This window comes from Malurus melanocephalus, unplaced genomic scaffold (genome assembly GCF_030028575.1).
Source record: "Malurus melanocephalus ecotype Western Australia unplaced genomic scaffold, MMel_1.1 scaffold_63, whole genome shotgun sequence".
In the NCBI taxonomy this organism is placed as follows: Eukaryota; Metazoa; Chordata; class Aves; order Passeriformes; family Maluridae; genus Malurus; species Malurus melanocephalus.
The window spans coordinates 932,271-954,825 of record NW_026623295.1 but is presented as its reverse complement, the minus strand read 5'-3'; the positions used below and the strand labels follow the sequence as shown (position 1 = coordinate 954,825).

The 22,555-nt window shown below is 36.4% G+C and overlaps 1 protein-coding gene across 1 annotated transcript in view; it reads right to left on the bottom strand.

Annotated features, from left to right (window-relative positions):
• The window catches only part of VWA8 (von Willebrand factor A domain containing 8), a 180,545-nt gene that overhangs the window by 70,556 nt on the left and 87,434 nt on the right, over window positions 1-22,555 (bottom strand). Inside the window, exons 22-26 of the mRNA XM_057366321.1 lie at window positions 14,957-15,032; window positions 14,172-14,307; window positions 12,773-12,892; window positions 10,681-10,886; window positions 2,568-2,719 (exon numbers count right to left, since the gene is read on the bottom strand). Of these exons, the coding sequence (XP_057222304.1) occupies window positions 2,568-2,719; window positions 10,681-10,886; window positions 12,773-12,892; window positions 14,172-14,307; window positions 14,957-15,032 (690 nt within the window). The remainder of the gene's footprint in view (window positions 1-2,567; window positions 2,720-10,680; window positions 10,887-12,772; window positions 12,893-14,171; window positions 14,308-14,956; window positions 15,033-22,555) is intronic.

Below are 22,555 nucleotides of genomic sequence, written 5' to 3'. Positions count from 1 at the left end.
AAAAAACAAGCAGAGGCCTTAAAAACAGGGAAGATTGAGAGGTGACTTTCTAGTGCTGAAGCTATTTAGAAACAAGACTTGGGAGGTTATAGAAATCTATCTCTGAAGGTTTTCAGGCATGAATCATGAAAAAAATGAGATAAGGTTTTAGAATAACCCGCATCTTTTCTGAAGGAAGTGGGCTGGACTAGATTAAGACCATTATCCTATTCTCAAATTCATGGAAAACAATAGAGAGGTCAGTACTCTAGTACCTTTTCTGCAAACACCATATATGCAATTACCTCAATGTGTCTATCCATCATGGGAGCCTGCAATATGGGCTGAACAGATTTGGAGAGATTATTTCAATGTTGTGTAATCTCAAGGCAGTGCTTAGACCTCAAAGATGTGGCTGTAATTCAAGATCTACCTYTGGTTTACAAGCTCCACAGGATTAATTTCATGACCAAACCACAGTTGTCTTGCAGCGGAGGAGTAGGAACCTGAAACACSAGCTGTAGTATATCCAAGTGAGGGATTGAGACCAAGACTGCCAGATGATCAGAGCCAGGTGCTCATCCAGCACAGTAAGATCTAACAAAAAGTTTCTTCAGCTGTGTGCGAAAACTGCTCCTGTAGCTTCTCTTCCCTTTGGCTTTCAGCGTACAAAGTATGTGCTCACAGCTGCCTGTCTATGGAWGTTTTTGATGAGCATCTTGGGGGGATCTTGTAAGTCTGTCATCCTTGATGTAACCTGTCCTATAAAACCCCAGGGATGAATTCAAAATGATCAGGTGATTACCTTTAATTCAAYATAATTACATCTTTCTTCTATCTTCTCACTTCTAGACTGAGCAATCCCCAATTAATGCAATCTTTCTCTTATGTTTCCTAAACCTCTGATTGTCTCATTACCAAAGAGTCCTCTCCCACATCTAGCACTTCTAAAATTATACAAAGAGCAAATTTCTCAAAAGCTGTGACAAACACTGTAATTCTTTAAAAGAGAAATTACCAAGTGACATTCAGAAAAGAAATAATGGCAAGAGTTTCAAGTGTGCTCTGTCAATTTGACAGACACTGTAGTTGCTCAAGTACTGGTTCCCCAGGCAAGTAATAGTCCTGTCATCAAAATTAAAAGGTACACCACAGGCACTACACTGCCAATCTTCTTTAATAATTATATGTAGGATGTTCGATAATAGTGACGCTGCAGCTGGAGAAACCTACACATGGACACTTAATACCATAGAATGGGTAAGGCTGGAAGACACCACAGAGGTTATCTGCTTCAACATCCCTGCTCAAGCAGRGTCATCCTAGAACACATTGCACAGGGCTGCATACGAAGGTTCATGAATAACTCCAGTGAGGGACACTCTACAACCTCTCTGGGCAATTTGTTCCAGTGCTCAGTCACCTGCACCAGAATCACCTATCAATGCATCATGCCATAAAAATCAGTCCCTCCTAAGCAAATATAAAGTATTTATGTCATGTGGCAAACTCAATTTTCCATATATCCATAAAGCTTTCTCTATGAAAGGGAAATATTTGTTTCTTCATAAAGAAATTATATATTAGAGCTCAAGACAGAGTAAGTTTTCTAATTGCTTTTTAATATGATCTACTCAAGCCTGTTTTCTGTGAATTTTAAACGCATGTATTATAGAATAGTTTGGGTTGTAGAAGACCTTAAAGATCAYCTGGTTTCAACCCCCCTGCCATGGGCAGGGACACCTTCCACTAGATTAGGTTGCTCAAAGGCCTGTCCAACGTGGCCTCAACCAYTTGCAGGGAGAGGGCATCCACAACTTCTCTGAGCAACCTGTTCCAGTGTTTCACCACCCTCACAGTAAAGAATTTCTTCTTAATATCTGATCTATGGATAYTCTCTTTCAGTTTAAAACCATTTGCCCCTGTCCTGCCGCTAAAGGCTCTTGTAAAAAGTCCCCCTCCAGTTTTCTTGTAAGGCCCCTTCACGGAGTGGGGGGTGACTTGAAGATGGGGATGCATTATTACATAATGTAGCTGTTTTGATTCTAATCTCTGGAAAAGAAGTATATGGTGCAATATGTCAACTGGTAATATAATCAAAGAATAACAGTGATTTACAGACACAAACAAAATGGTTCTTGGAGGTTACATGCATTGTCCCATTCAGGAGAAATATTTTTGTAGAGCCCTTTGTGAGCATCAAAGASAAAACCCAGCTACCACTGAAGACAGCTTTTTTTCTGCAGACTTACGTGAAAAGTAAATGGACAGAAGTGTGTTGCAATTCAATTAAAAACACAGGAGAAGAAACAAGTGTTTCCCTTTATTAAGACATACCTGTTTACCTTACAAGCTATTAATATGTGCATGGACATTAAAGAATAAATATTAGTAATAAGCAAATATTTGATTATGAAGTAATTTATACTGTTGTAACTTATTTGGAAGATTATAAATTTTGAACCAGTGGAGGATTGGCTTCCAAGAATTCCAGGTTGTTTTTACATCAATTAGCAGCATGATAACACACTATAAAAAGTGACCATGAGAAACATGTCTTCTTAATATATATCTTATGTTATTCTTACTCCKTGGCCAGCTGTACATTGGTCGGTTTTGCTCCAATAGGTATCCCATATTTGTGCAAAGTGTTGTATAAAATTTCACGCATTTCATTGTTGTAGGAGTCAAAGTCAAACACGTTTCGAACAACGTTTGCGAGTCCTTCAGATGGAAATTTCTGTAAAGAAACAGATCCCCAAATCTCTTTTAGTGAATATCTACTAAGTTACAGCATATCATTATGCACTTCTAAAATGAACAATTGTAACAGTAACTTTGCTTGACAGACAAGCGCTCAAGTAACCTTTCCTTTTCATTTCCAGAACATCATTTCAATGAAGTTACTGACACTAAACTTAATTTAAACAAAAAAGCATTTGACAATTATTTAATACTAAACACCATTAACAGTTTAAAGAATTATTTTCATTATACACATAACAAGATGGTGCAATCATTGAWGAATATAAAAGGTGATCTTTAAAATTTGCTTTCTGCAAACTGTCAACATCTGACACAAATACACAGTCATATAATTCACCCATACAAWTAATTTAAGAATTCTAATGTTGAAGAATAATAATGTTGAATATATATAATGAATATATAATACACTGCTTGGTTAACAAAAATATTTTATGGATTTTAGTAGAAACAAATATTCACTTAAGATTCATAGACKTTTTTTTCTTAGTGAAAAATACTACTAGCCATGTGCTATGTACATTTAAAAAACCCCAAATATATATCAGACTTTTGTTACTATCTTCAGTAGAAATGTAAGCTTTGTTACTGTGCTGAACTGATTATTTTGGATGAGGAATTGAATGGTTGGATGGCTGCACCCAGAGGGTAGTGGTCAATGATTCAAGGTCCCGATGGAGATAGGTGACAAATGGTGTCCTTCAGAGGTCTGTACTGGGACGAGGAGTGTTTATCTTCACTGATGACATAGTGGGATTGAGTGCACTCAGAAAATCTGCAGATGATACCAAACTGAACTAACATGCTTKTGGGACAGAATGGTGTCCAGATGGACATGGACAGGTAGAGAAGTGGGGCCACAGGAATTTCATGAAGTTCAACAAAACCATGTGAATGGTCCGGCACCTGGGTTAGGGTAACCACTRGTCAGCACAGGCYGGGGGATGAACAGATCAAGAGAAGCTCTGACAAAGACTTGGGGGTGCTGTGGGGTAAGAAACTGGACGTGACGCAGCAATGTCCACTTGCAGCCAGAAAGCCAAATCTGTCCTGGGCTGCACTGAAAGCAGTGCAGGGTGAGGRAGGGGATTCTGCCCCTCTATTCTGCACTGGTGAGACCCCTCCTGCAGTGCTGCATCCATCTCTGGGGTTCCCAATATAAGAAGGATATGGACCTGCTGGAGCAAGTCCAGAGGATGGCCTCCAAGATGATCAGAGGACTGAAGCACCTTTCCTGTGAAGACAGGCTKAGAGAAATATTCAGCCTGGAGAAAACTCTTGGGAGACTTTATAACACCTTTCAGTACCTAAAAGGGATTGGTTATAGAAGAGATGGAGTGGAAGAGCATGCAGTGGTAAGACAAGGGGGAATGGCTTTTAACAGAAAAAGGACAGATTTAGATCAGATATTGGGAAGAAATTCGTTACTATGAAGGTAGTAGTAATTTACTGGCATAGGTTGCTCAGAGAAGTCGTGGATGCCCCATTCCTGAAGTGCTCAAGGCCATGCTGGATGGGGCTTCAAGTAGCCTGGTCTAGTAAAAGGGGTCCCTGCCAACAGCAGCAGGGTTAGAACTCAAATATCTTTTAGGTGCTTTCCAGCCCAAACTATTCTGTGATCCTGTAAGTTAAAATAAAAYAAATGAAAAATTTTTAATAAAAAAAGGCACTCAGAGAAACTGGTATCATTGATTAAGAAAGCAACTGAGGTGGAGGACCCCAGCTGGATCAGGTATATGCCAAAAGGAGGSTGCAATCTCTGTCTGTGGGAAGCTCACACTGGAGAAGGCTCCTGGCAGGATTTGTGGCCCTATGGGAAGAGGAGCCCATGCTGGAGCAGGTTTGCTGGCAGGACTTGTGACCCTGTGGAAGGGGCCCAGACTGGAGCAGTTCCTGCAGCCAGTGGGAAGGAGTCACAACAGAGAAGTTCATGGAGGACTGTCTTAATGGGAGGATGCCCCGCTGAAGCAGAGGAAGACAGTGAGGAATTCTCCCCCTGAGGAGAAAGTGGCAGTAGAGACAACATGTGATGAACTGATCACAGCCCCCTTKCCCCATCCTCTTGTGCTGCTGAAGGGGAGGAGGTAGAGAAAGACAGGAGTGAAGTTGAACTTGGGAATATGGGAGGAGTGAGGGGAAGGTGTTTTAAGATCTGTGTTTATTTCTCATCTTCCTACTCTGATTTGATTGGCAATAAATTAAACTAATTTCCTCAAGTCAAGTCTGTTTTGCCTGTGACAGTAATTGGTGAGTAATCTCTCTCTGCCCTTATCTTGAACTACAGGCCTTTCATTATATTTTCTCTTCCCAGCTGAGGAGGGGAGTGGTAGAATGGCTTTGGTGGGTGCTGGCATCCAGCCAGAGTCAGCCCACCACAAATGTAAATGGAGCAAAAAAAATAAAAAAGAATTTTAAAAAATAACTACCAACTTGCTGTATATCCTAGAACTTTACCACTTAACTGATTTATGGTTTGTTTTTCTTTTTTCGCAAGACATGGGAATGAGAATATTTTATTTTTAAATGTCTCACTTTTTCTTCATACGCCTTTCATTCAAATACTAGATCTTTCAGACAAGGACCTGGATGTTTCCATCTCAATATGGCACATTTACAGCGATGAATATAAACTTGTGAAGAGGTATTTTAGGAAGTTGTAGTCTTAATTGTTTTCTCCCTATTAGGGAGCTAGACTGGCAAAAAGAACTTGAAAAACAGACTTTAATGTTAGAGAATTTATAAATGCATTAGAAATAAAGATATGTGAGTCCTGATTAAAAACTAAAGCAGAAGAAAACAACATTTTCAGAAATGTTTTGACYTGTGCTCTTACTCAAACATCAGCCTTTGGAGTCTAATATTTTCCCAATTTTATAAATATCTGATCTAGATAATAAAATACCTGTGACACGAGCAAAACTAAAATTAGCTAGTTACTGTGATAGACTAGAATACCACTGCTAAATTAAGCTTGTACAAACCTTTTTTTATCTGTGGCATACATGGCCCAGAGTATTTTAGTACTAGTGTTGCTATAAAGGCATGTTAAACTCTGTTCTGCTTTTTAAACCTGTGCTGCTATGAGGAACTTATTAGAAGTTCTACATTATTACAGCATAGCAAAATACAAGTTATTGTGGGATAATATAAATTTGTTCTACAGTCTATGCCAACCTTGTTACAATGTCCATTTATTACTGATTGAAACAGGTACTAAACCCCAAATTTCTCCCATCAGCTATTCTAACTAAACACAGTATAAACATTTCACATTTAACATAAATCAAAAAGTTTGCAACAACATTTAGTAGTGAAATGACTAACTTGTATAATTGCACCTTGGAGTCAAAAGTAAGCATTATTCTGAAACAATATTTATATGATGAATACTGCATTTTCTCTGTTCTTCTCAATGCAAAGCACAACCAACACATTGGAACAAAGCCATCTAATTCACTCAAGAGCTATGCTTTCACCTGCCCTGTACTAGGTCCTACAGAAACCTTGGCCAAGCACTTCAAATAATATCTGGTTTTCCCTAGAAGTACATCTGCAGTTTTCTGAATCATTGCATAACTTCCTGCAATGAATTGCCTCAATAGTTCTATGCCTCTTGTATCAGGAGGACATMATAAAAAACTTCCCGAGGAACAACTGATGGCTTCTGTGAACACAAGCCACTTGTCAAAAGGTCCTCTACTTCAGTAATTTAAAAAAAAAATAAAAATCACAACTCTTCTGTTTCAACCAGAACAAATCCAATCGCATTTTAATAAATGCTTGGACAACTGCTTACTGCAGACAGGAAATGAYAGTTCACTGAAAGGGAAAAAAAGAAAAGACAAACCCCTCCCCCCAAAAGATTGAATATTTGGGGTTTGAATTGAATACTAAAAAAGATAATTTGTTTTCTATTGATTTTTAAACTGAGACTACTAGAGAAGATATTGATCTCTTATCCGTCTATCTGGTTCTCATTCACTGATTCTTCCCCTTAAAAGTAACACCATTATGTGTACCTTAGATTATTTTCACAGCTTAGATTCTTAGCTGTTTCTTAAAATAGAAAGTAACATAGTTTTTTGCTTTAACAGTTTTATATTTTTATTTATATACTGTATGCTTCATTTGATTCAGAATGTGACTTGGCAAAAAATCCATATTTTTATAAATCTAACATTCCATGAGGATATGTATTGCAACAGTTTGTGTAAAATCTACGAGCAAAACTTTACTTTTCCAATAGAAATTGAGAATCTTCATTCAAATAYGCCATACACATTGAAGTCTACTGTACTTCTACCACTGCCCTGAAAGTGATAAATTATCTGATATTCAGTCTGTAATGAGTCCAGACTTTTTGTTTTAGACTTCTACCTTGTGTTCTCACTAACACTCACTTCCCTATGTATCCTAGGTGCCTTCAGATATGTGACTATTTTCCATCCCGCCAGCACTATCTCAAAGGCTCACCCTGCACATTAAAACAGATCTCTGCCTACCTGTTCATTACCCTGTGCTCTTGGTTTCCCCCTGCACCCACCCCTGATGCCCTTTAACTGAATGTTGCCAGCTTTCTCTGTGCCTCCTCAGTTGCCCTTCAGTGGGACCAGAAGCACCATGTCCACAGTCACTCCACCATGCACATGTCACTCCTCCTGAGTGACAGACACACTAATGGACTAATCAGTACTTGTGTCTTTAGTGGGCATCATCTACTGCCAAGCAAAACAGCTGAACTCTCCCTCTGCAATTTCAATCAGTCCCTCTCTGTCACACAGCCACTGATTTTGATCAAAACAGCAGAAACATAAGTATCTTTGAAAATTGGTAACTGAGATCCATTGTGGCTGACCAAAAAGGTAAAAAGTTATTATTGATGTGTGCTTGGCAGCAAATTGAGAAAAGGATACAAATTGTTATTTGATATGCCTAGCTGCCTTTAGAGACATATCTCGTAAAAAAAAAAAAAAAAAAAAAAAAAAAAAAAAGAACCACTGTCTAACCACAAAAGCTTACTGAATGGGCCTTAAAGCCAGATGATTAGTAGACTTCAGGTCCAGAAGATTTCTTAGCCATTTACTGTTCAAAAACTGTTACCCTACTGTCTACTATTAGAAAGCAATCTTAGAAATCAACAAGAAAGAAGACCTACAAGAAAGAAAGCTTAGCTTTCCCAAACTAAAAAGGGCTAGTAAAAACACTATTGCCATTTTATCTGGACTAATGTGGCTTTCCTGATTAACATCTACCAAGGTCTCATGAAAAACAGTGCATTAGACTGYAGAGAAGCAGGCATACACTGGTTACAGGCAGCTTATGGTAACCCCACAGAACATGAGCAGAGCTTCTTAGCTTGCCCATAAGCTACTATTAACATAAAGACTTTTGACATCTGACAGTCTGAAGACTGCAGGCAATCAAGAAAAAAAAATCTGTATCCACGTCAGCTGCCCACTAGAGCTGCAAGACCCAAATTCCCTATACAGWATGTGGAAAGAAAAAGTTGTAGCAATCAAGTTAGATATCTGCATTAGAGAACCCTCCCTAYGCCTGAAGTTTCAGGTCTTCAAAATAGTTTGCTGTCTCGAGCTTCACCCAGAAATGCTTTCCCTAAGAAAAAATTAGCATAGAGGCAACCTAGCTCTGAACACAGCATCTGAGCTACAATTAAATTATTGCATGTTCCCTACTTGCATAATCTTCAGGGGCGGATAATCTTCTAACTGTACTCTCTATGTACATCCCATGTGCTGAAGAACACAATCAGTCAGAGATTAGCCTAACAATATGCTGATACCAAGCAATCAGCATATTTTTGTAGTCCTGATGCTCACAGGTGCTCTCAGACAGAAATAATCAAAAGCAATTTTTGCCTCCAAAACATCCAACATTTTTTTACAGAAGCAAAAAATTCCAAAATTGTGTGGAAAAAAATCAACACAATAGTACAAAGACAGCAGAGCCATGGAACTGCTGTAAGGGAAATCATTTAACAACTGACTAACTTCCCTCCTTCCTTTCTAAGGACCAGAAATTTTATTGACTCATTTCCCTCCTTCCTCTTTCTTCTCTACCTGAAGATCTAAAAGTTTCTTACTTTGGAATAACCATTATGTTTATATTCATTGTTTACATTTGGCTACTCCCAGTCTTTTCATTATTCAGATCAAAAAACAAGTTACAGTAAACAAAATGTTGCATTCTTGCTAGGAGACTGTGATCTTGAAAAGAAATGTTACAAAACAAATCAAAGCTGCATTTTGGAGAATTATTTGCAAGAGGTGAAAGCTTAGCAGATGGGAAACTTCTCCACTGATCAGCCCTCAATGYCCAGGTTGAAATGACCGTACTAAACTGGTTAAGTGAAGGAGACAGAAACAGAGAGTATGAGCCTTTAAGACAATTAGCAGTGMAGCTCTTTCAATCTTCAATTAGGTGCTGTTCACACTCAAATAAAAGAATTAAGTCTTATGTTTCCGCATCGGTTACCAAAAGAAGACAGTACAACTTCAGGTCACTTGGAGAGATGATGAAGAAGCTAGGAAGGATGGTAGGAACAGCAGAAAAGTATGAAGACAAAAAGGAGTTAATTTAACAAACATCCTAAAAAATTAGCTTTTCAACAGCATAGCAACTGGTCAAGTGTGAAATTTTTCCACTATCATTCTGAAGGTAACTGTGTGTTTAGAGGTCAGCATGTGCATGTTCTGTCAGCTTGGTAAACAAATTCCTATCAGCTGGTAATGGATCCTAACAGATTACTGTGCTTATGTGTTTATCTGGACTCCTTACCCTTTAGGTCTTATTAACTCTGAGTATGAACTTACAGAGCATTATTTTTTCTTCACATTATTGATATGTTAGTAGCACCAATTTGTCTTGAGACCTTCTCACACTCTAGAGCAAACAGAGCCCAAAAATCTATCCTCCCCAGAAATCTAGATAAACTGAAGATTTTTAAAAGTAATTCCAACCTGCAAGATTTGAATGTATGTACRTCTGTATATATGGTTGAATGTTTGTGAATATGTTCATGACCACAAACATAAAACTATCATGCAACCCTGCCATACAAAGCAGTATAGAACACAGGAGCAGTAGGTCAAAATCTGTAAGAAATTATATTCTAATTGTATTAATTACATTAATTTCCACATTTTTTTTCACTCTAGGATTCAATAATTCAAGAAATGGTCTATAAATTAACAAATTACCAATTTTATGATTATAAACAGAACAAAATAAAAGGACTAATATTTCAAAAAGCATTAAGACACATTATATTTCAAATACTTCAGGCAAAAAAGCCCCTTCAATTTATAAAGACAGAAGTCAGACATTACTGTAATGTTTAAAAAACAAGATCATCATTAAATCAGAGTTCACAATTTTGCAKTTCAATGTGTGTAGAAGTAATCGTGAATACTACATATTCCCTTTATGAGTTTTTATACATCTAGCATTTTCCTTAGAAAAAATCCACCAGTGATGTATTACTGTTATGCAGCAGAAATTTGTTTTTTCACAGGAAAGGATTAAATTTTGTAACAGAATAAAATAAACAGTTGCACTGCCCTGGAAATACTGTATGTTGAATACGGAATTTTATAATGAGGGCCAGTATGAATATTGCACACTGTTTTCATAGTACATGATTTTTTTTCTCACAGAGTAGAAAAAGAAATTGACAGGGTCTTTTTTCTATCTATAAATAAATATTCAGAAAAAAATATCTGCCCGTGTAAATCTGTGATCCTTACCCTCTGATTATCTGAACATCTGAGTATTATGCTTCTTTCAAAATGTAAAATGCATCATAAGAATTAAATAAAAATGCATGAACAATAATGGTATCTTTTTTCGAAAACCTTCAGGCATTAAAAGACCAGTATTGGTGAACTCAAGTTTTCAATGAAATCTGATGTACTGTACCTGTAAATGTTTTACAATGTTCACAACTTCTCTAGTTGAATAGGGATAGTTAATAATTCCTTGGTCAGCTAAGCTCCTGAGYTCCCCAAAAGCAGCTACCAGTTTCTGCAGAATTGGCTCTGGAACATCAGGACCGTATTGTTTCAGCATTGCCAGTTCTGACTGTGGTTTGGGATTATCAACTGCATGGCAACTAAAAATGTCCCCTACAAAGGAAAAAAAAAAGGCACGAAGTTAAGTAATTTAGAAAGAAGCAGCATCACAAAAGCCCCTTTAAGTTTAATGCAGTGGCTTTAATAGAAAAGATATGATTCAAAAGAATGCCGAGCACCAAGCTGCTAAAACTAAAAAATGGGAAGTCCAAGCTATAAAGAACATCGAGGTTTCTGGAAACACAGAGATCCCTCTGTCATTTTTATGAAGCTGATATCCCAAGGGAGAAATTATTTCAAGAAGAAACACAAGTCAAATGAATGCAGAAAAAAAGAGGAGAAAAAAGATTTTAAGAAAACATGACTGGTTGAATGGAACCTACTTGTGAACCCCTTCAAAACATCAAACATCATAGAATGCAGGGAAATCTTGAAATGAAGGAAAGCCCTAATCCAAACCAATTAAGAGGTCTAAAGGAAATACTGAATTTATCTTATGCTTTTGTTCTTGCCTGTCTTGAAGTAAGGTAAGAAATTTGACAAGATAGTCTTCTCATACATTGGTATTTTATTGATCTCAATCATACAATCTATAAATTGAGTTTATTCATAGAAAGTCTCTGAACAGTTGTAGAAAACTTGCAGAAGCTTAATCAGATCCTGCAGAAATAGGACTTGAATGAAAATCAGAAGAGACCCTAAGCTGGAAAAACAGTATCAATGAAGAACCCCAAAATCTCAACCACACCTCTGCCTTGTGAGTCAAAAGCAGTAACACTTGGATGATCAGTTTTATTTAAAAGGCCCATGAAAGGAAGGAAAGTAGGCCATGAAAAAGAAATACACTACAATAAATCTTCCTGGGGCAACACAKCTAGGTGAAATTCAGAGCCCATGAGTTTCAGGCATGGAATGTCCATTCAGTGAAAAACACTGGAAAAACAAAGAACTACTAGGTAATATTGAATTGGGTTTGCACCTGCTTTTTTGAGTATGTTATTTCTTGCAGAATTACATTATGGCCAAAGTTAACAGGCAAATCCACACATTTTAAGGTTCCTGCACATAAATGGCCAAGCTAACATAGTCAATACAGTCAGTAGAGTCTGGAAGGCATGCAGCTCACAGTCATTGTGAAAGAACACCGCCAAAACCTTGCTGGAGGCCCACTGAGACTAACATTGGACTATACAGGCCAATGGATGCTTCACACTTGCCCTTATGCAACTTAAATTCTTGCGTTTGCTGTGAGATGAACCTCTAGGGAATCTTCGTTGGGACATAAGAATTTCTGGGACCTAGCAGGAGCTCTCCAAAATAAGGCTTGATATGAAAATTATTGATGTGAAATTTGGACAGCCTTACCTGACACTGAGATTTATTTAGCACCTTGTCAAATATATGTATTTTACTACTTCATATGCATGAAGAGGCAAATGAGGATTAAGAAGCACGTAGCACAGTGTTAGTAGCAAAAAATACAGTAGTCTTTACTGCTGAAAGGAAAGAGAAGAACCATCCATGAYGCTACTAGCTCTTGTACCAAACAGGACAGCACCAGAGCTGTGGCTTGTTTGATATAGGGAAAAAATAGTGAGCAGTTGAGAGAGATGTCAGGTATCAAGTTGCTTACAAGTAATTTTTTTTGTATTAGTATACTATACACACTCTTTAATAAACATTTCCCATAAACTTGTCTGTCCAGATCCCATAAAACAGAATAGTTTTAACACAGATGATCACATACAGCTGTTCACTTCAGAGCAAGTTCAGGCACCTTTATTTGGATATATAAATTTACRCAGTAGCCTTAGTGTCTTATGTGAAACAAAGTATCAATATCCACAAGASTCCCTCCTCCTCATGAAATCTAATTAATAAAGACAGATATTCTATTAAACAAGTCTATTAAAGATCATAATTTAATATGAACCACTTACCTAATGTGCCAAAAAAGTCATTACCCAGGAAAGGAAATCCAGGCCTATTTGCCAGAACTATCATCCTAAAATCAGGATGAATAACTATTACATTTTCTCTCCCCTCTACATGAGCATGATCTGGAAAAGAAATAAAATGTATTAATTGCATATTCAAGCTTTGCAATGCTGAATTAATGAACATAATTAGATAAGATGAAGAATTCTTAGAATAAGAAGAAAAATTCTTCTAATCTAATTATGTTCTTAGAATTAGAACAGTTACAAAAAAAGGCTCAATAGCTTCTTACATGCCATTCAACTGATTTTTCTAAGTTTCATCTTAAAGTTTCATAATTTGTTTCAGAAAAATTTAACCTAAGTGTTTCATTCAAAAACATAAAAATGTTTTTATGCATCCACTGTTCTTGGAGTGCAGACTATCTGTCCTCTTTATATTTAATTTCACGAATATGGTGAAGCCAATGGTGAATAAAATGTGCTTTTATATAGGTCTGACATTATCTGATCTGGAAAGATAGGACTGAAATTCCTCCTGGTTACTATGAAAATCTGTGAGAAACCAGAGACACTTTATTTAACACATGTGAAGACTTTGGTTCTCCAGAAGTACTCAGACTGGCCCCACTCAAAACCTTGTTCCCTTTCAGCATGATTCCAGCATACATGATGTCTGAGAATCCTTTAACTGCCCCTAAAAAACTACATTAATAATTAGGACTGGCTAGCAAAGTATTTTAAAACAAGCACTCCTAGATGTTATAATGACAAGCAAAACTCAGGTGTGCCATATGAGTGTTGAATGATTGCTCCACTCAAACATTATTCCCAATATTAATTACATTAATTATAGTGTCTAGTAGCATCAAGAGAGTATTTCAAACATAGTCTTTTTTGAAAAATGATGAAAAATACTTAGCTTCTGAAACTCAGATGAATTAAATTCAAATTACAGATACTTTCATCCCGCAGGATATATTTAAATAATGTAAACATATGCAATGTTTGATTAGATAAAACCCTTAACAATTTGACCCCAGACATACTGATAATCTTTATTCTAGACCTGATCAACTGCCTAGATGGGCACAACCAAGACCATAACTTCATCAACTAGATCTTAGTTTCTTATGGTGAATGAGAAGCAAAGAAATCAAGTTACACTTTTAGGGTTTTTTTCTAGTTTTTCAGCCAACTTCACAAGAATGCTAATTTAAGCAAACCTTTTGTGGCTATTGCAAAAGAAAATGATGGTAAATTCTTTAATTGTTAACTTTTGCGCAATAAACAATTTATCTATTTGAACTGTTTTGTGTCTCTACTGAGCAATGTAATTGCTGAAAATCAGCAACATGCTACATTTTACTGTAAATGATCAAAAAGCTTTCTCTGTACTTACTGGCAACAATTCGCCTTCCATCTGACAAAACCATTTCCCCGCTTTCGACTAAAGTTTTTAAGATACAGGTAACATTTGTTGGTGCTTTGTCTGCYTCATCAATTACCAAAATATGTCCAAACTTCACTGCTTTTACCTAGAATAGAAAAGAATCATAACATCACTACCACCCAAAAACCCTACAAAGAGCTGCATTACTGATTTCTCAGTGAGCAGCAGTGATGCCTTGGCAGCATTGAAAGAGAGGGACTCAGAATAGGGATAAGCTGATCAAACCTCAGCAGAAAGAAGAGGTAGGTGAGACAAGAAAGGTGGGTGCTTCCATTTCTTCTGGATAGAGATGGAAAGGGGTGTGCTAGGGAGGGAAGTGAGGAGCCTGATGTGAAGGACTCGGAGTGCAGGCAGAGAAGTGCAAAGCCAGTTTACATTTAGACTGTCAACATGTAGCTCAAAGAATGAAAGAATGGCTGCAACAGCTGTTTGGAGCCCAATTTTGCACTGAGGTGTGAGGTGCTGCAAAGGAGGAGGAAAATACCACTTCACCAGTTAAAATGTGTGAGGTTAATACTAAATTATTTTCCATATTCATTTTGTGAGTGGAGACTCCCAATATTATCATGTTACTCACAGCTGGCATAGCAAACATGACAAATGAGACCAAATAAAAGTTWATGAAATGTTTGTTACTATGCTCACTCACTGTGCTGTGAAAAATCAAATCACAAACATTTAAAATTTTAAATCAAAACAATTTCCAAATATAAAATCCAAATGCTACTACTGACCAGTGGTGAATCTTCATATATAATAAGACCATCCTTTACAGAAGGTTGTAGGGTAAGGCTTTGTACAGTGGTATCCCTGAAATGGGGAAAAACCAGACAGTATTAATTAAAAATATGCAGGAATTTTAGTTACAATAAAATGCAAAATGAATAAATGAAAAACTGAATACCCTCTTTTTCAAAGAGGAAAATACAAWTTTTTTTTAATAACTGGGAACAACAGTGCCGGCTTAGTGGTTAAATGTGAGTATCCCTGTCTCTGGCAGGGATTTCACAGTAGTTCTCCATTATTTCATAAACCCTGAAAACAAAACCACTGAGAAGAGAATCAGTATTTTTTTGTACGTAGGCACATTGTTGATGTTGCTGTTCCTAGTTAAGTATGCTGAAACTATCATTTATGTAACAAACAGGAACCGTTACTGTTTTAACAGTTTTTCTCCACATATAATCRTGCAAAAAACCTGCAAACAAMCAACCAATCAAACAAATTCAACYAGTCATGTAGAATTCTAAGTAGCAATTATTTTTAGTTCTATCTAAGCCCTACTGAACTGCTACACTCTATATCATGAACAGTATAAGCTCTTAGATGGGACAGAGGCTTTAATAGCAGTTTCTTTTCAAAATTTTGTATTTGAATTGCTCAATTGATTTTTCTTCAAATGTAAAATAGTGCTAATAGAAACTGTAATTAGAATATTCCTTAACCTTCACTATTTTCATCTATTTCAACCACCAACTACATGTAAATAAAAAACCAGATAAATAAAAAAACAGTTGCAATTCAGAAAGGTGAAGCAACAGACATCACTACAATGGATTCACCCACATAAATTATGTCCATAATGTAGGGAAAGCCCCTCCTGATTGTTTAAAATACTTGGCCAGACCTTTGTCAATATCTGTRTAACCAAACCATTTGCCCTGGGGGTCAGATGGACCAATAAGATAGAGAATAATCCAGAGGTGGGTCATGACAGAAGGTCCCCATCACTCCCACAGTTTCATGGGCAACAGGAAATTCCATTTTAGGGCAAGCAGGCTATGCCATCCTTTTCTTCCGTTATTTCAAAACTTGGATAAGTCAGAAGAATGACTGGCTGATCACAGGACAAAACCCCTGGAGAGCTTCACTAAATGCTGCTTGAAATCCACATACTGGTCCATCAGTAAAGTTGGTAACCTTTGCACTGTAAGATCTGATGCAACAAAAATCTCTTACCTTTCACAGCCATGCTGTGTAACAAAACTGTTTGCTTAAGCCTAGCTGACTCACTCTTCCAAATATCCACCTTGGCTYTATCTTTAATTTTGCAACACTTTGTAAAAAACAACAATTCTGATAAGCTCCATGGGTACAGGAAATCAAACAGTACTGTTTGTAGCACACTATCAAGTGGCCAGCTTCCAACTACAGWTTTAAACAGAGAGCATAACTTGCACATTTCCTTTATTTGAAACTGCTGTCAGCAGGATTTCTGTCCCTAATAACTAATATTTTCTTGTTTAGCTTTAAGCTCATGATTGATTTATCCCACAGTTTACATGCACAGGAATAAAGCAGAGGGCAGAAAGAGTGTCTTTTACTGTTTAGCTACTTCATCTGAACTTTAATCCAGGAGAGGAAATGTTACAAAGCAGGGACCGCCTTCACTTCATKTAACCCCATTCACGTTTCCTCTCACAAGCAATAACACTACCCTAAATAGTTATATTAACATTGTATTCACTTGCAATGTATAATTTTTTAAACCACTAATATAAGCAGTAGCAYTCATCTATTATCTTAAAAATCCTACCATGGACACAAAAACAAAGCTTGTACTGTCATCCTGCTTGTCTAACCAATTTGTACGCTGGGCACAGAAAAAATAATGGATCCAAAAATAACAACAAATGATTTTTGTTTCTTGAAGACAYATTATTTAGGGACTAAATTCTCAGATTGTATGTATCAGCCTAYCTCCATTATCAGTTAACACTTCTGGTTCAAGCCTGTACAGATACAGATGTAGAAGAATTTTAAAATGCGCAAACCAAATGCTAGAGTATATGAAGTCACAGTCACAGGTACTAATTAGTCAGAAATAACTCATGGAAAAATGTTCTGAGGAATTATTATAAGGAAAAAAATGGAAGAACTTGTCAAATTTGAAYAGTGATTTCCTTAAACTAATAGAAAGATGAGAAAATGAGAAGRTCTAAGGAAAGCATAGGCCAAGAATAATGTAAAGGAAGATTACAGGATGCAAAGCATTACAGGATGCTTCACAGATCATAAACTTGCTTTTAGGAGCTAATGCATGAACAGCAATAAAGTGAACAGAACACATCAGGAAACTATCTCTAGTCGTGCTGTGCATGGCCACAGGTGACAGAAATGTCAAATGGTGTTTTGCTGTAAGATGAAACAGTTCATTTTACTTTTGGTGAGCAAATTAATCCTCTGGCTCTGCAGAGATTACTTATAACCCCCGATATGGAGTACTAAATTGTACTTAGCACCACCAGTAGCCACAGAAATCCTTAGGATGACCTCATTCTTCAGAGAAGACAGAACTGACATATCTTTGGGGAAAATAAACACTACAAGAGTTTACAGTTCATTTTAGTGCCATTATAAAAGTAGCATAATCAGAAAAAATACAGTAGGTATCGAACTGGAATAAAAGTTGACATCCTGAATCTATCTTCTGTTTTTTWAAATAATTTTATCCTTCTTCTACTTAGTTGACATTCAGCCTCAATATTTAAAGAAATACATCAGGGGATTTGCAATGTTTCATAGAAGTTAAATATGAAGTCAAATATTAATTCCACTGGTTTGATAACTTAAGTGTATGCAAAACTCCTGTATTTGCTCAGGCTATTACATTCAGAYGTGTATATAGGAATGATTTTACAAGGGTTATTACAGATTAATGTTACTTCCATTTAGAATCATATGTTATACATTTATATATCATTAATTTCTGTTCATCAGAAACCTAACATGTCCCAAACACAGTAAATAATGGCTAAAAATAAATTGTCTCCCTAGGGTTTTTTCTTAAATTTCCACTTTGCAATGAACTATGTAAATGTAAAGATATGGAAACAAAGAAAGACAAAAACATGCTAAGTCTGAAACACTTTTGAACAACATGGCAAGCAGGGTTTCCTAAATATAAAATATGTCTGGCACTCAAAATTCCCACAGGAAAGGAAATAAAAACTGCAATTCATGTTCACTTAGTAAAAATAGCACCTTAATATTAACTAACAGACTTTAACAAAGACATGAGTACCAAAACCTCCTAATTTCATCACATTTAGCACCCAAGATGAAAACAGGTCTGACACAAAGAAGCAAGATTGTAGGAAAGTAGAACTGAGTGAGAAAAACTGTCTGACATACTGTCATCTTACTCAACTGAAGTGATTTTGTCTTTGCCTGATTAGAAAAGAAAAATACGAGAAGCTCACTAATGTCTTTCCTACAAATGTACGTTTATTCTTGTCAAGGAGGCTATTCTCACAAGTGTTCCACTAAGAAAAAAAAAGACAAAAAAATTAAAAAAGAAAAAATATTTACYACTGAAATATAGCAACTCCTCTGACAGTACCACTCAATTCATAGTAGGACTTCTGAGAATTCTTCTCATGTTTTTTATTTTTTATTCTCATATCACTGTCTTTTTTTTTTGCTACTGCAGCATTATTTACCCTTAAGGCAGTTATTCTGAGGTCTGCAGACTGACTCAAACATACTACTGTGACAGTCACTGTTTYACTGACAGCAATGCCTTCCTTCTGGAGAGGAACTACGAATGGCATCAGGAGAAATTTCCATCAATCCAATCAATGAGTTGGATGTTATCCTCTAACTTAACAAAAGGTGTTCCARTGCTTCATTTTAAGGTTTGAGTCCCCAGGAAGGCTTATGCCCATATACAGGACACAGTGTCAGGGGCCCAGTCAACATCACAAACACTCACATTCCCTGGAATTAATCCATCTTGACGAGAGCAGACAAATACAGTCCTGGCCTCTCTATATATTTACAGTGAGGCTGAAAGGGTAGGAGATTATCAGTGCAAGGCAGACGTTGTGTTTTAGGGGTCCCTGCTCATGGTAACAAGGTTGTATAAACCAACTTCAGGTTTGACCTTCTTCTGATTCACCAAATGAAACTTTATGATAGTTGAAAGGAAAAATCAGAGATGCAGAATGTATGCGCTAATTTCTGTGAGGCATCTCTAAATACCTACGTACATAGAAATATATCTCTCCTCAATTACATGTCAATCAGGCATGAATATACACATCTGCCATGACCTAATTTCAAAGAGTATTTGAAAAATAATTAGTCCAAAGGCCATTTGAAGCTGTTAATTGGTTAKTTAATCCACTCATGGATTATCCTGATGAAGAGCAGGCAATCTCAACACAAAGAATCAATCTGCATGATTTCGACATTTATAAATTAAATTTTTTAGCCAATCCATCATAGAGTCATTGCATTGCATGATCTGACTGATATACTTAGGAAATTCTGAACTATGTGAAAAGCCAACCAGCTGTCTCATTTCTCTGTTAAAAATGACCCTGTAAAGGTTTTTTGTCTTGTCTGTATGCACTGTTAATTACACTTTTTTTTCCTGCTATGCTTTTACAGCTACTCAGCAGGACATAAGTTTGTTTAAAATGCAAGAAGTTATTTGGACTACAAAAGTACTTATTAGTCAGTATGACTGCAGGTGGCASAAGAAAGGTCAAAGGGAATTATGTTTATTCATGTTATAAGCTTAAATTTGAAGTTACACAATTACTTATATGTGATCCATCTGCCAAAACAAGATGGAAAATTCACTCACCCTAATTGCAAAATCCATAAATGGGGAAACATGACACCCTACAGCTTCTCTTATTGTTTGTTAGAATACATTAAATTGATAAACAGTAAGAAACTCTTACTTCAGCTTTAGAGAAAAATGAAACAACAGGGTCTTGTAATTTGAGCTATTTCTCCATAACAGCCATGCAGCAGGCTATYAAAGCTGAATTCAACTCCTACAAAAAAGACAAATGAAGTAGCTTTCTAACACCTGGAATCTGACAATAGCAGAGTTAGTCAGCCAGCTTATGAACAGCTAACATTGGAAACAGGGAACCATTGGCTGGCGTGAAACCTTGGAAGCTCTGTATTGCAGCTCTGCATTGATCAAAAATGCATTTAAGTAAAAGCAAAAAAAAAGCAAGTAAAATTCCACAAAGGCACCTATTATATAGTCAATGCACTCAGTAATTCACAACATAAATCTTCATGAGAAAAATGTGTCATCCTATTATTTATTTCCAAACCTGAGCTAAATAAATTATAAAGCACATACTATAAAGTACAATGTTGAATGCAAATATTCTAGACACTCATGACTCATTAGGAAAAATTACCTAGACTTTTGTTTTGTGGCTGCCAACAAACAAAAACACACACCCCTCCTCGTCTTTGCTGCGTTCAATGGATTCCTGAAATAAATCAGTGCAGCTATAGAACAATTCCTTCAACAGCCCACTACRGAGATAGCTTTTCTGTATTGTTCACTTTTAAAAACAGACATGCAGAGCTATACCAGCATTTAAATTATTTCATGTGGTCCTGTATTCTTTCAAGAGACGATAATCAAATGCAACTCTGAGAACAAGTACACTATAATCCATCTGTGTCTTGGGCAAGGGAAGTTATTTCTTCTGAAACAACTTTTTAAATTAGAATTTAAAAAATCTGAAGTCAATAAARCTGAAAGGGTAGTTGTAAATTATCTCAATAAGGGAAACAGATAATTAGATTTTATACTGATTACATGTGCTGAAAAAAAGGGAAAGAAAATTAAGATCTAAAGATTAATGGACAGTTTGTAGTAAGTATTGCTTGTAGGGACACCATAAGCTTATTTTCCTACCCCAAACATCCCATTAATTTGATTGTTAAAGATCACAGCAAAATTACATTTATTTTGAAAAGGATAATATATGCAAACTCAGGTRAGTTTTGGGGAAAGAGATCATCAGATTACTGTAATTTATTAGGGAACTAGAAAAGGCACAACAGAAAATCTAGTAGATTTTTAAAATGAACCCTGTATCACACTTTCCAATCATCARTCACTAGAATAAATATAGTAACTCAGACAGAAAGATGTGATATCAAATCAAGATGTGATAAGCAAATTCTTTGAAAGAAAATGTAGTTTTAGGACACATAAAATAAGGTAAAATAATAGTAAAAGAATAGTAAGATCATCAGCTACAAAACCGAATTTATACAGTAGTTAGTTTACACTGACAGTGTCAAACATCACTTTACAAGAAAGGCAAATTGTTTTAGCATACATAACAATGCCTAGAAAAATAAGTTATCTCAACTTGTAAGAAAAGATACCACATGGAGAAAAAGACTTAACATGGCTAATTTAGGGGTAAAACCTGTTTTATCAAGAGCTAAAGAARAAAACTTCCTACATTCTCTATTTTCATGAAAAGGCAGCATATCATATGTACAAGACGTTGTAACTTTTTTGACTTCATAGAGAACAACCCTCATACACTAAAAAACATTCCCTCTTTTTGTCATATGACTTTATGAAGATTCATATTCTCTTTTCTCACAGTAAACTAATTTCCTAGAAGATTATTTTCCTGATACACAGATGGAAAACAATGGAACAGAACTAATCATTTCACATCTTCCACATATTCACTGAAGTTTCAAGCAGTAAAATATCCATTCATAGTCATCAATAAATTATTGATGTAGATCACACTGCAGTCTACTCATCAAAAGCTTCTATTTCTGTAGGGATGGTGATGCTCTTATGCAGATCTACATACTGGAAACATTAGAGCTGAAGTTGACTAGCTTTACTTATCATGACTTCAGTGGCCACGTCTGTGGTAGCTCAGGGGAGGGATCCAGCTCTCCCATTACGTTCAGAGTAACCAAGTTCCCATCACAACAGAAAAGGATTAGCAATCTTTATTCCTAGACATTTTCCATTATGGAAAGTCTGTGATAGTCTGCAGAGGAGATTATGGGCTTCAAATTTTGCATTTCCTACAGCTAATCTGTGCCACACATAGCATGAAGCCAGAAAACATACCTGAGAAACTTCTGCTTAAAAACCACTCATTATTTACATGCATGGCAATAAAAATTGATCTATRAATTATCAAACTTAATCTCATTACACACTGTGTTCTGAAAACAATGTTGAGTCTGAAGCTGTTTCTTAATTCCCACAGTTTTAACTACTGTTCCTACTGACACGTTGTAACATCAGCTAAGGACTGCTGGGTCCTGTGATTTTAAGGAAATAAGAAAAACTCTTTTTTTTTTTTTTTTTTTTTTTTTTTTTGAAACCACGTTACTATAATATACCTAGAACAAGAGCTAGCTGGGGTCATTCAGCTGCTACCTTGCAGAAATTGTTGCTGAATCACAGAATCAGAGTGGTTGAGGTTGGAAGGCACCTCTGGAGGTMATCTAGTCCAAAATCCCTTCAACAGCAGGACCACCTAAAGTCAAGGCATTCAGGAAAATRTTCAGTGTCCAGACTT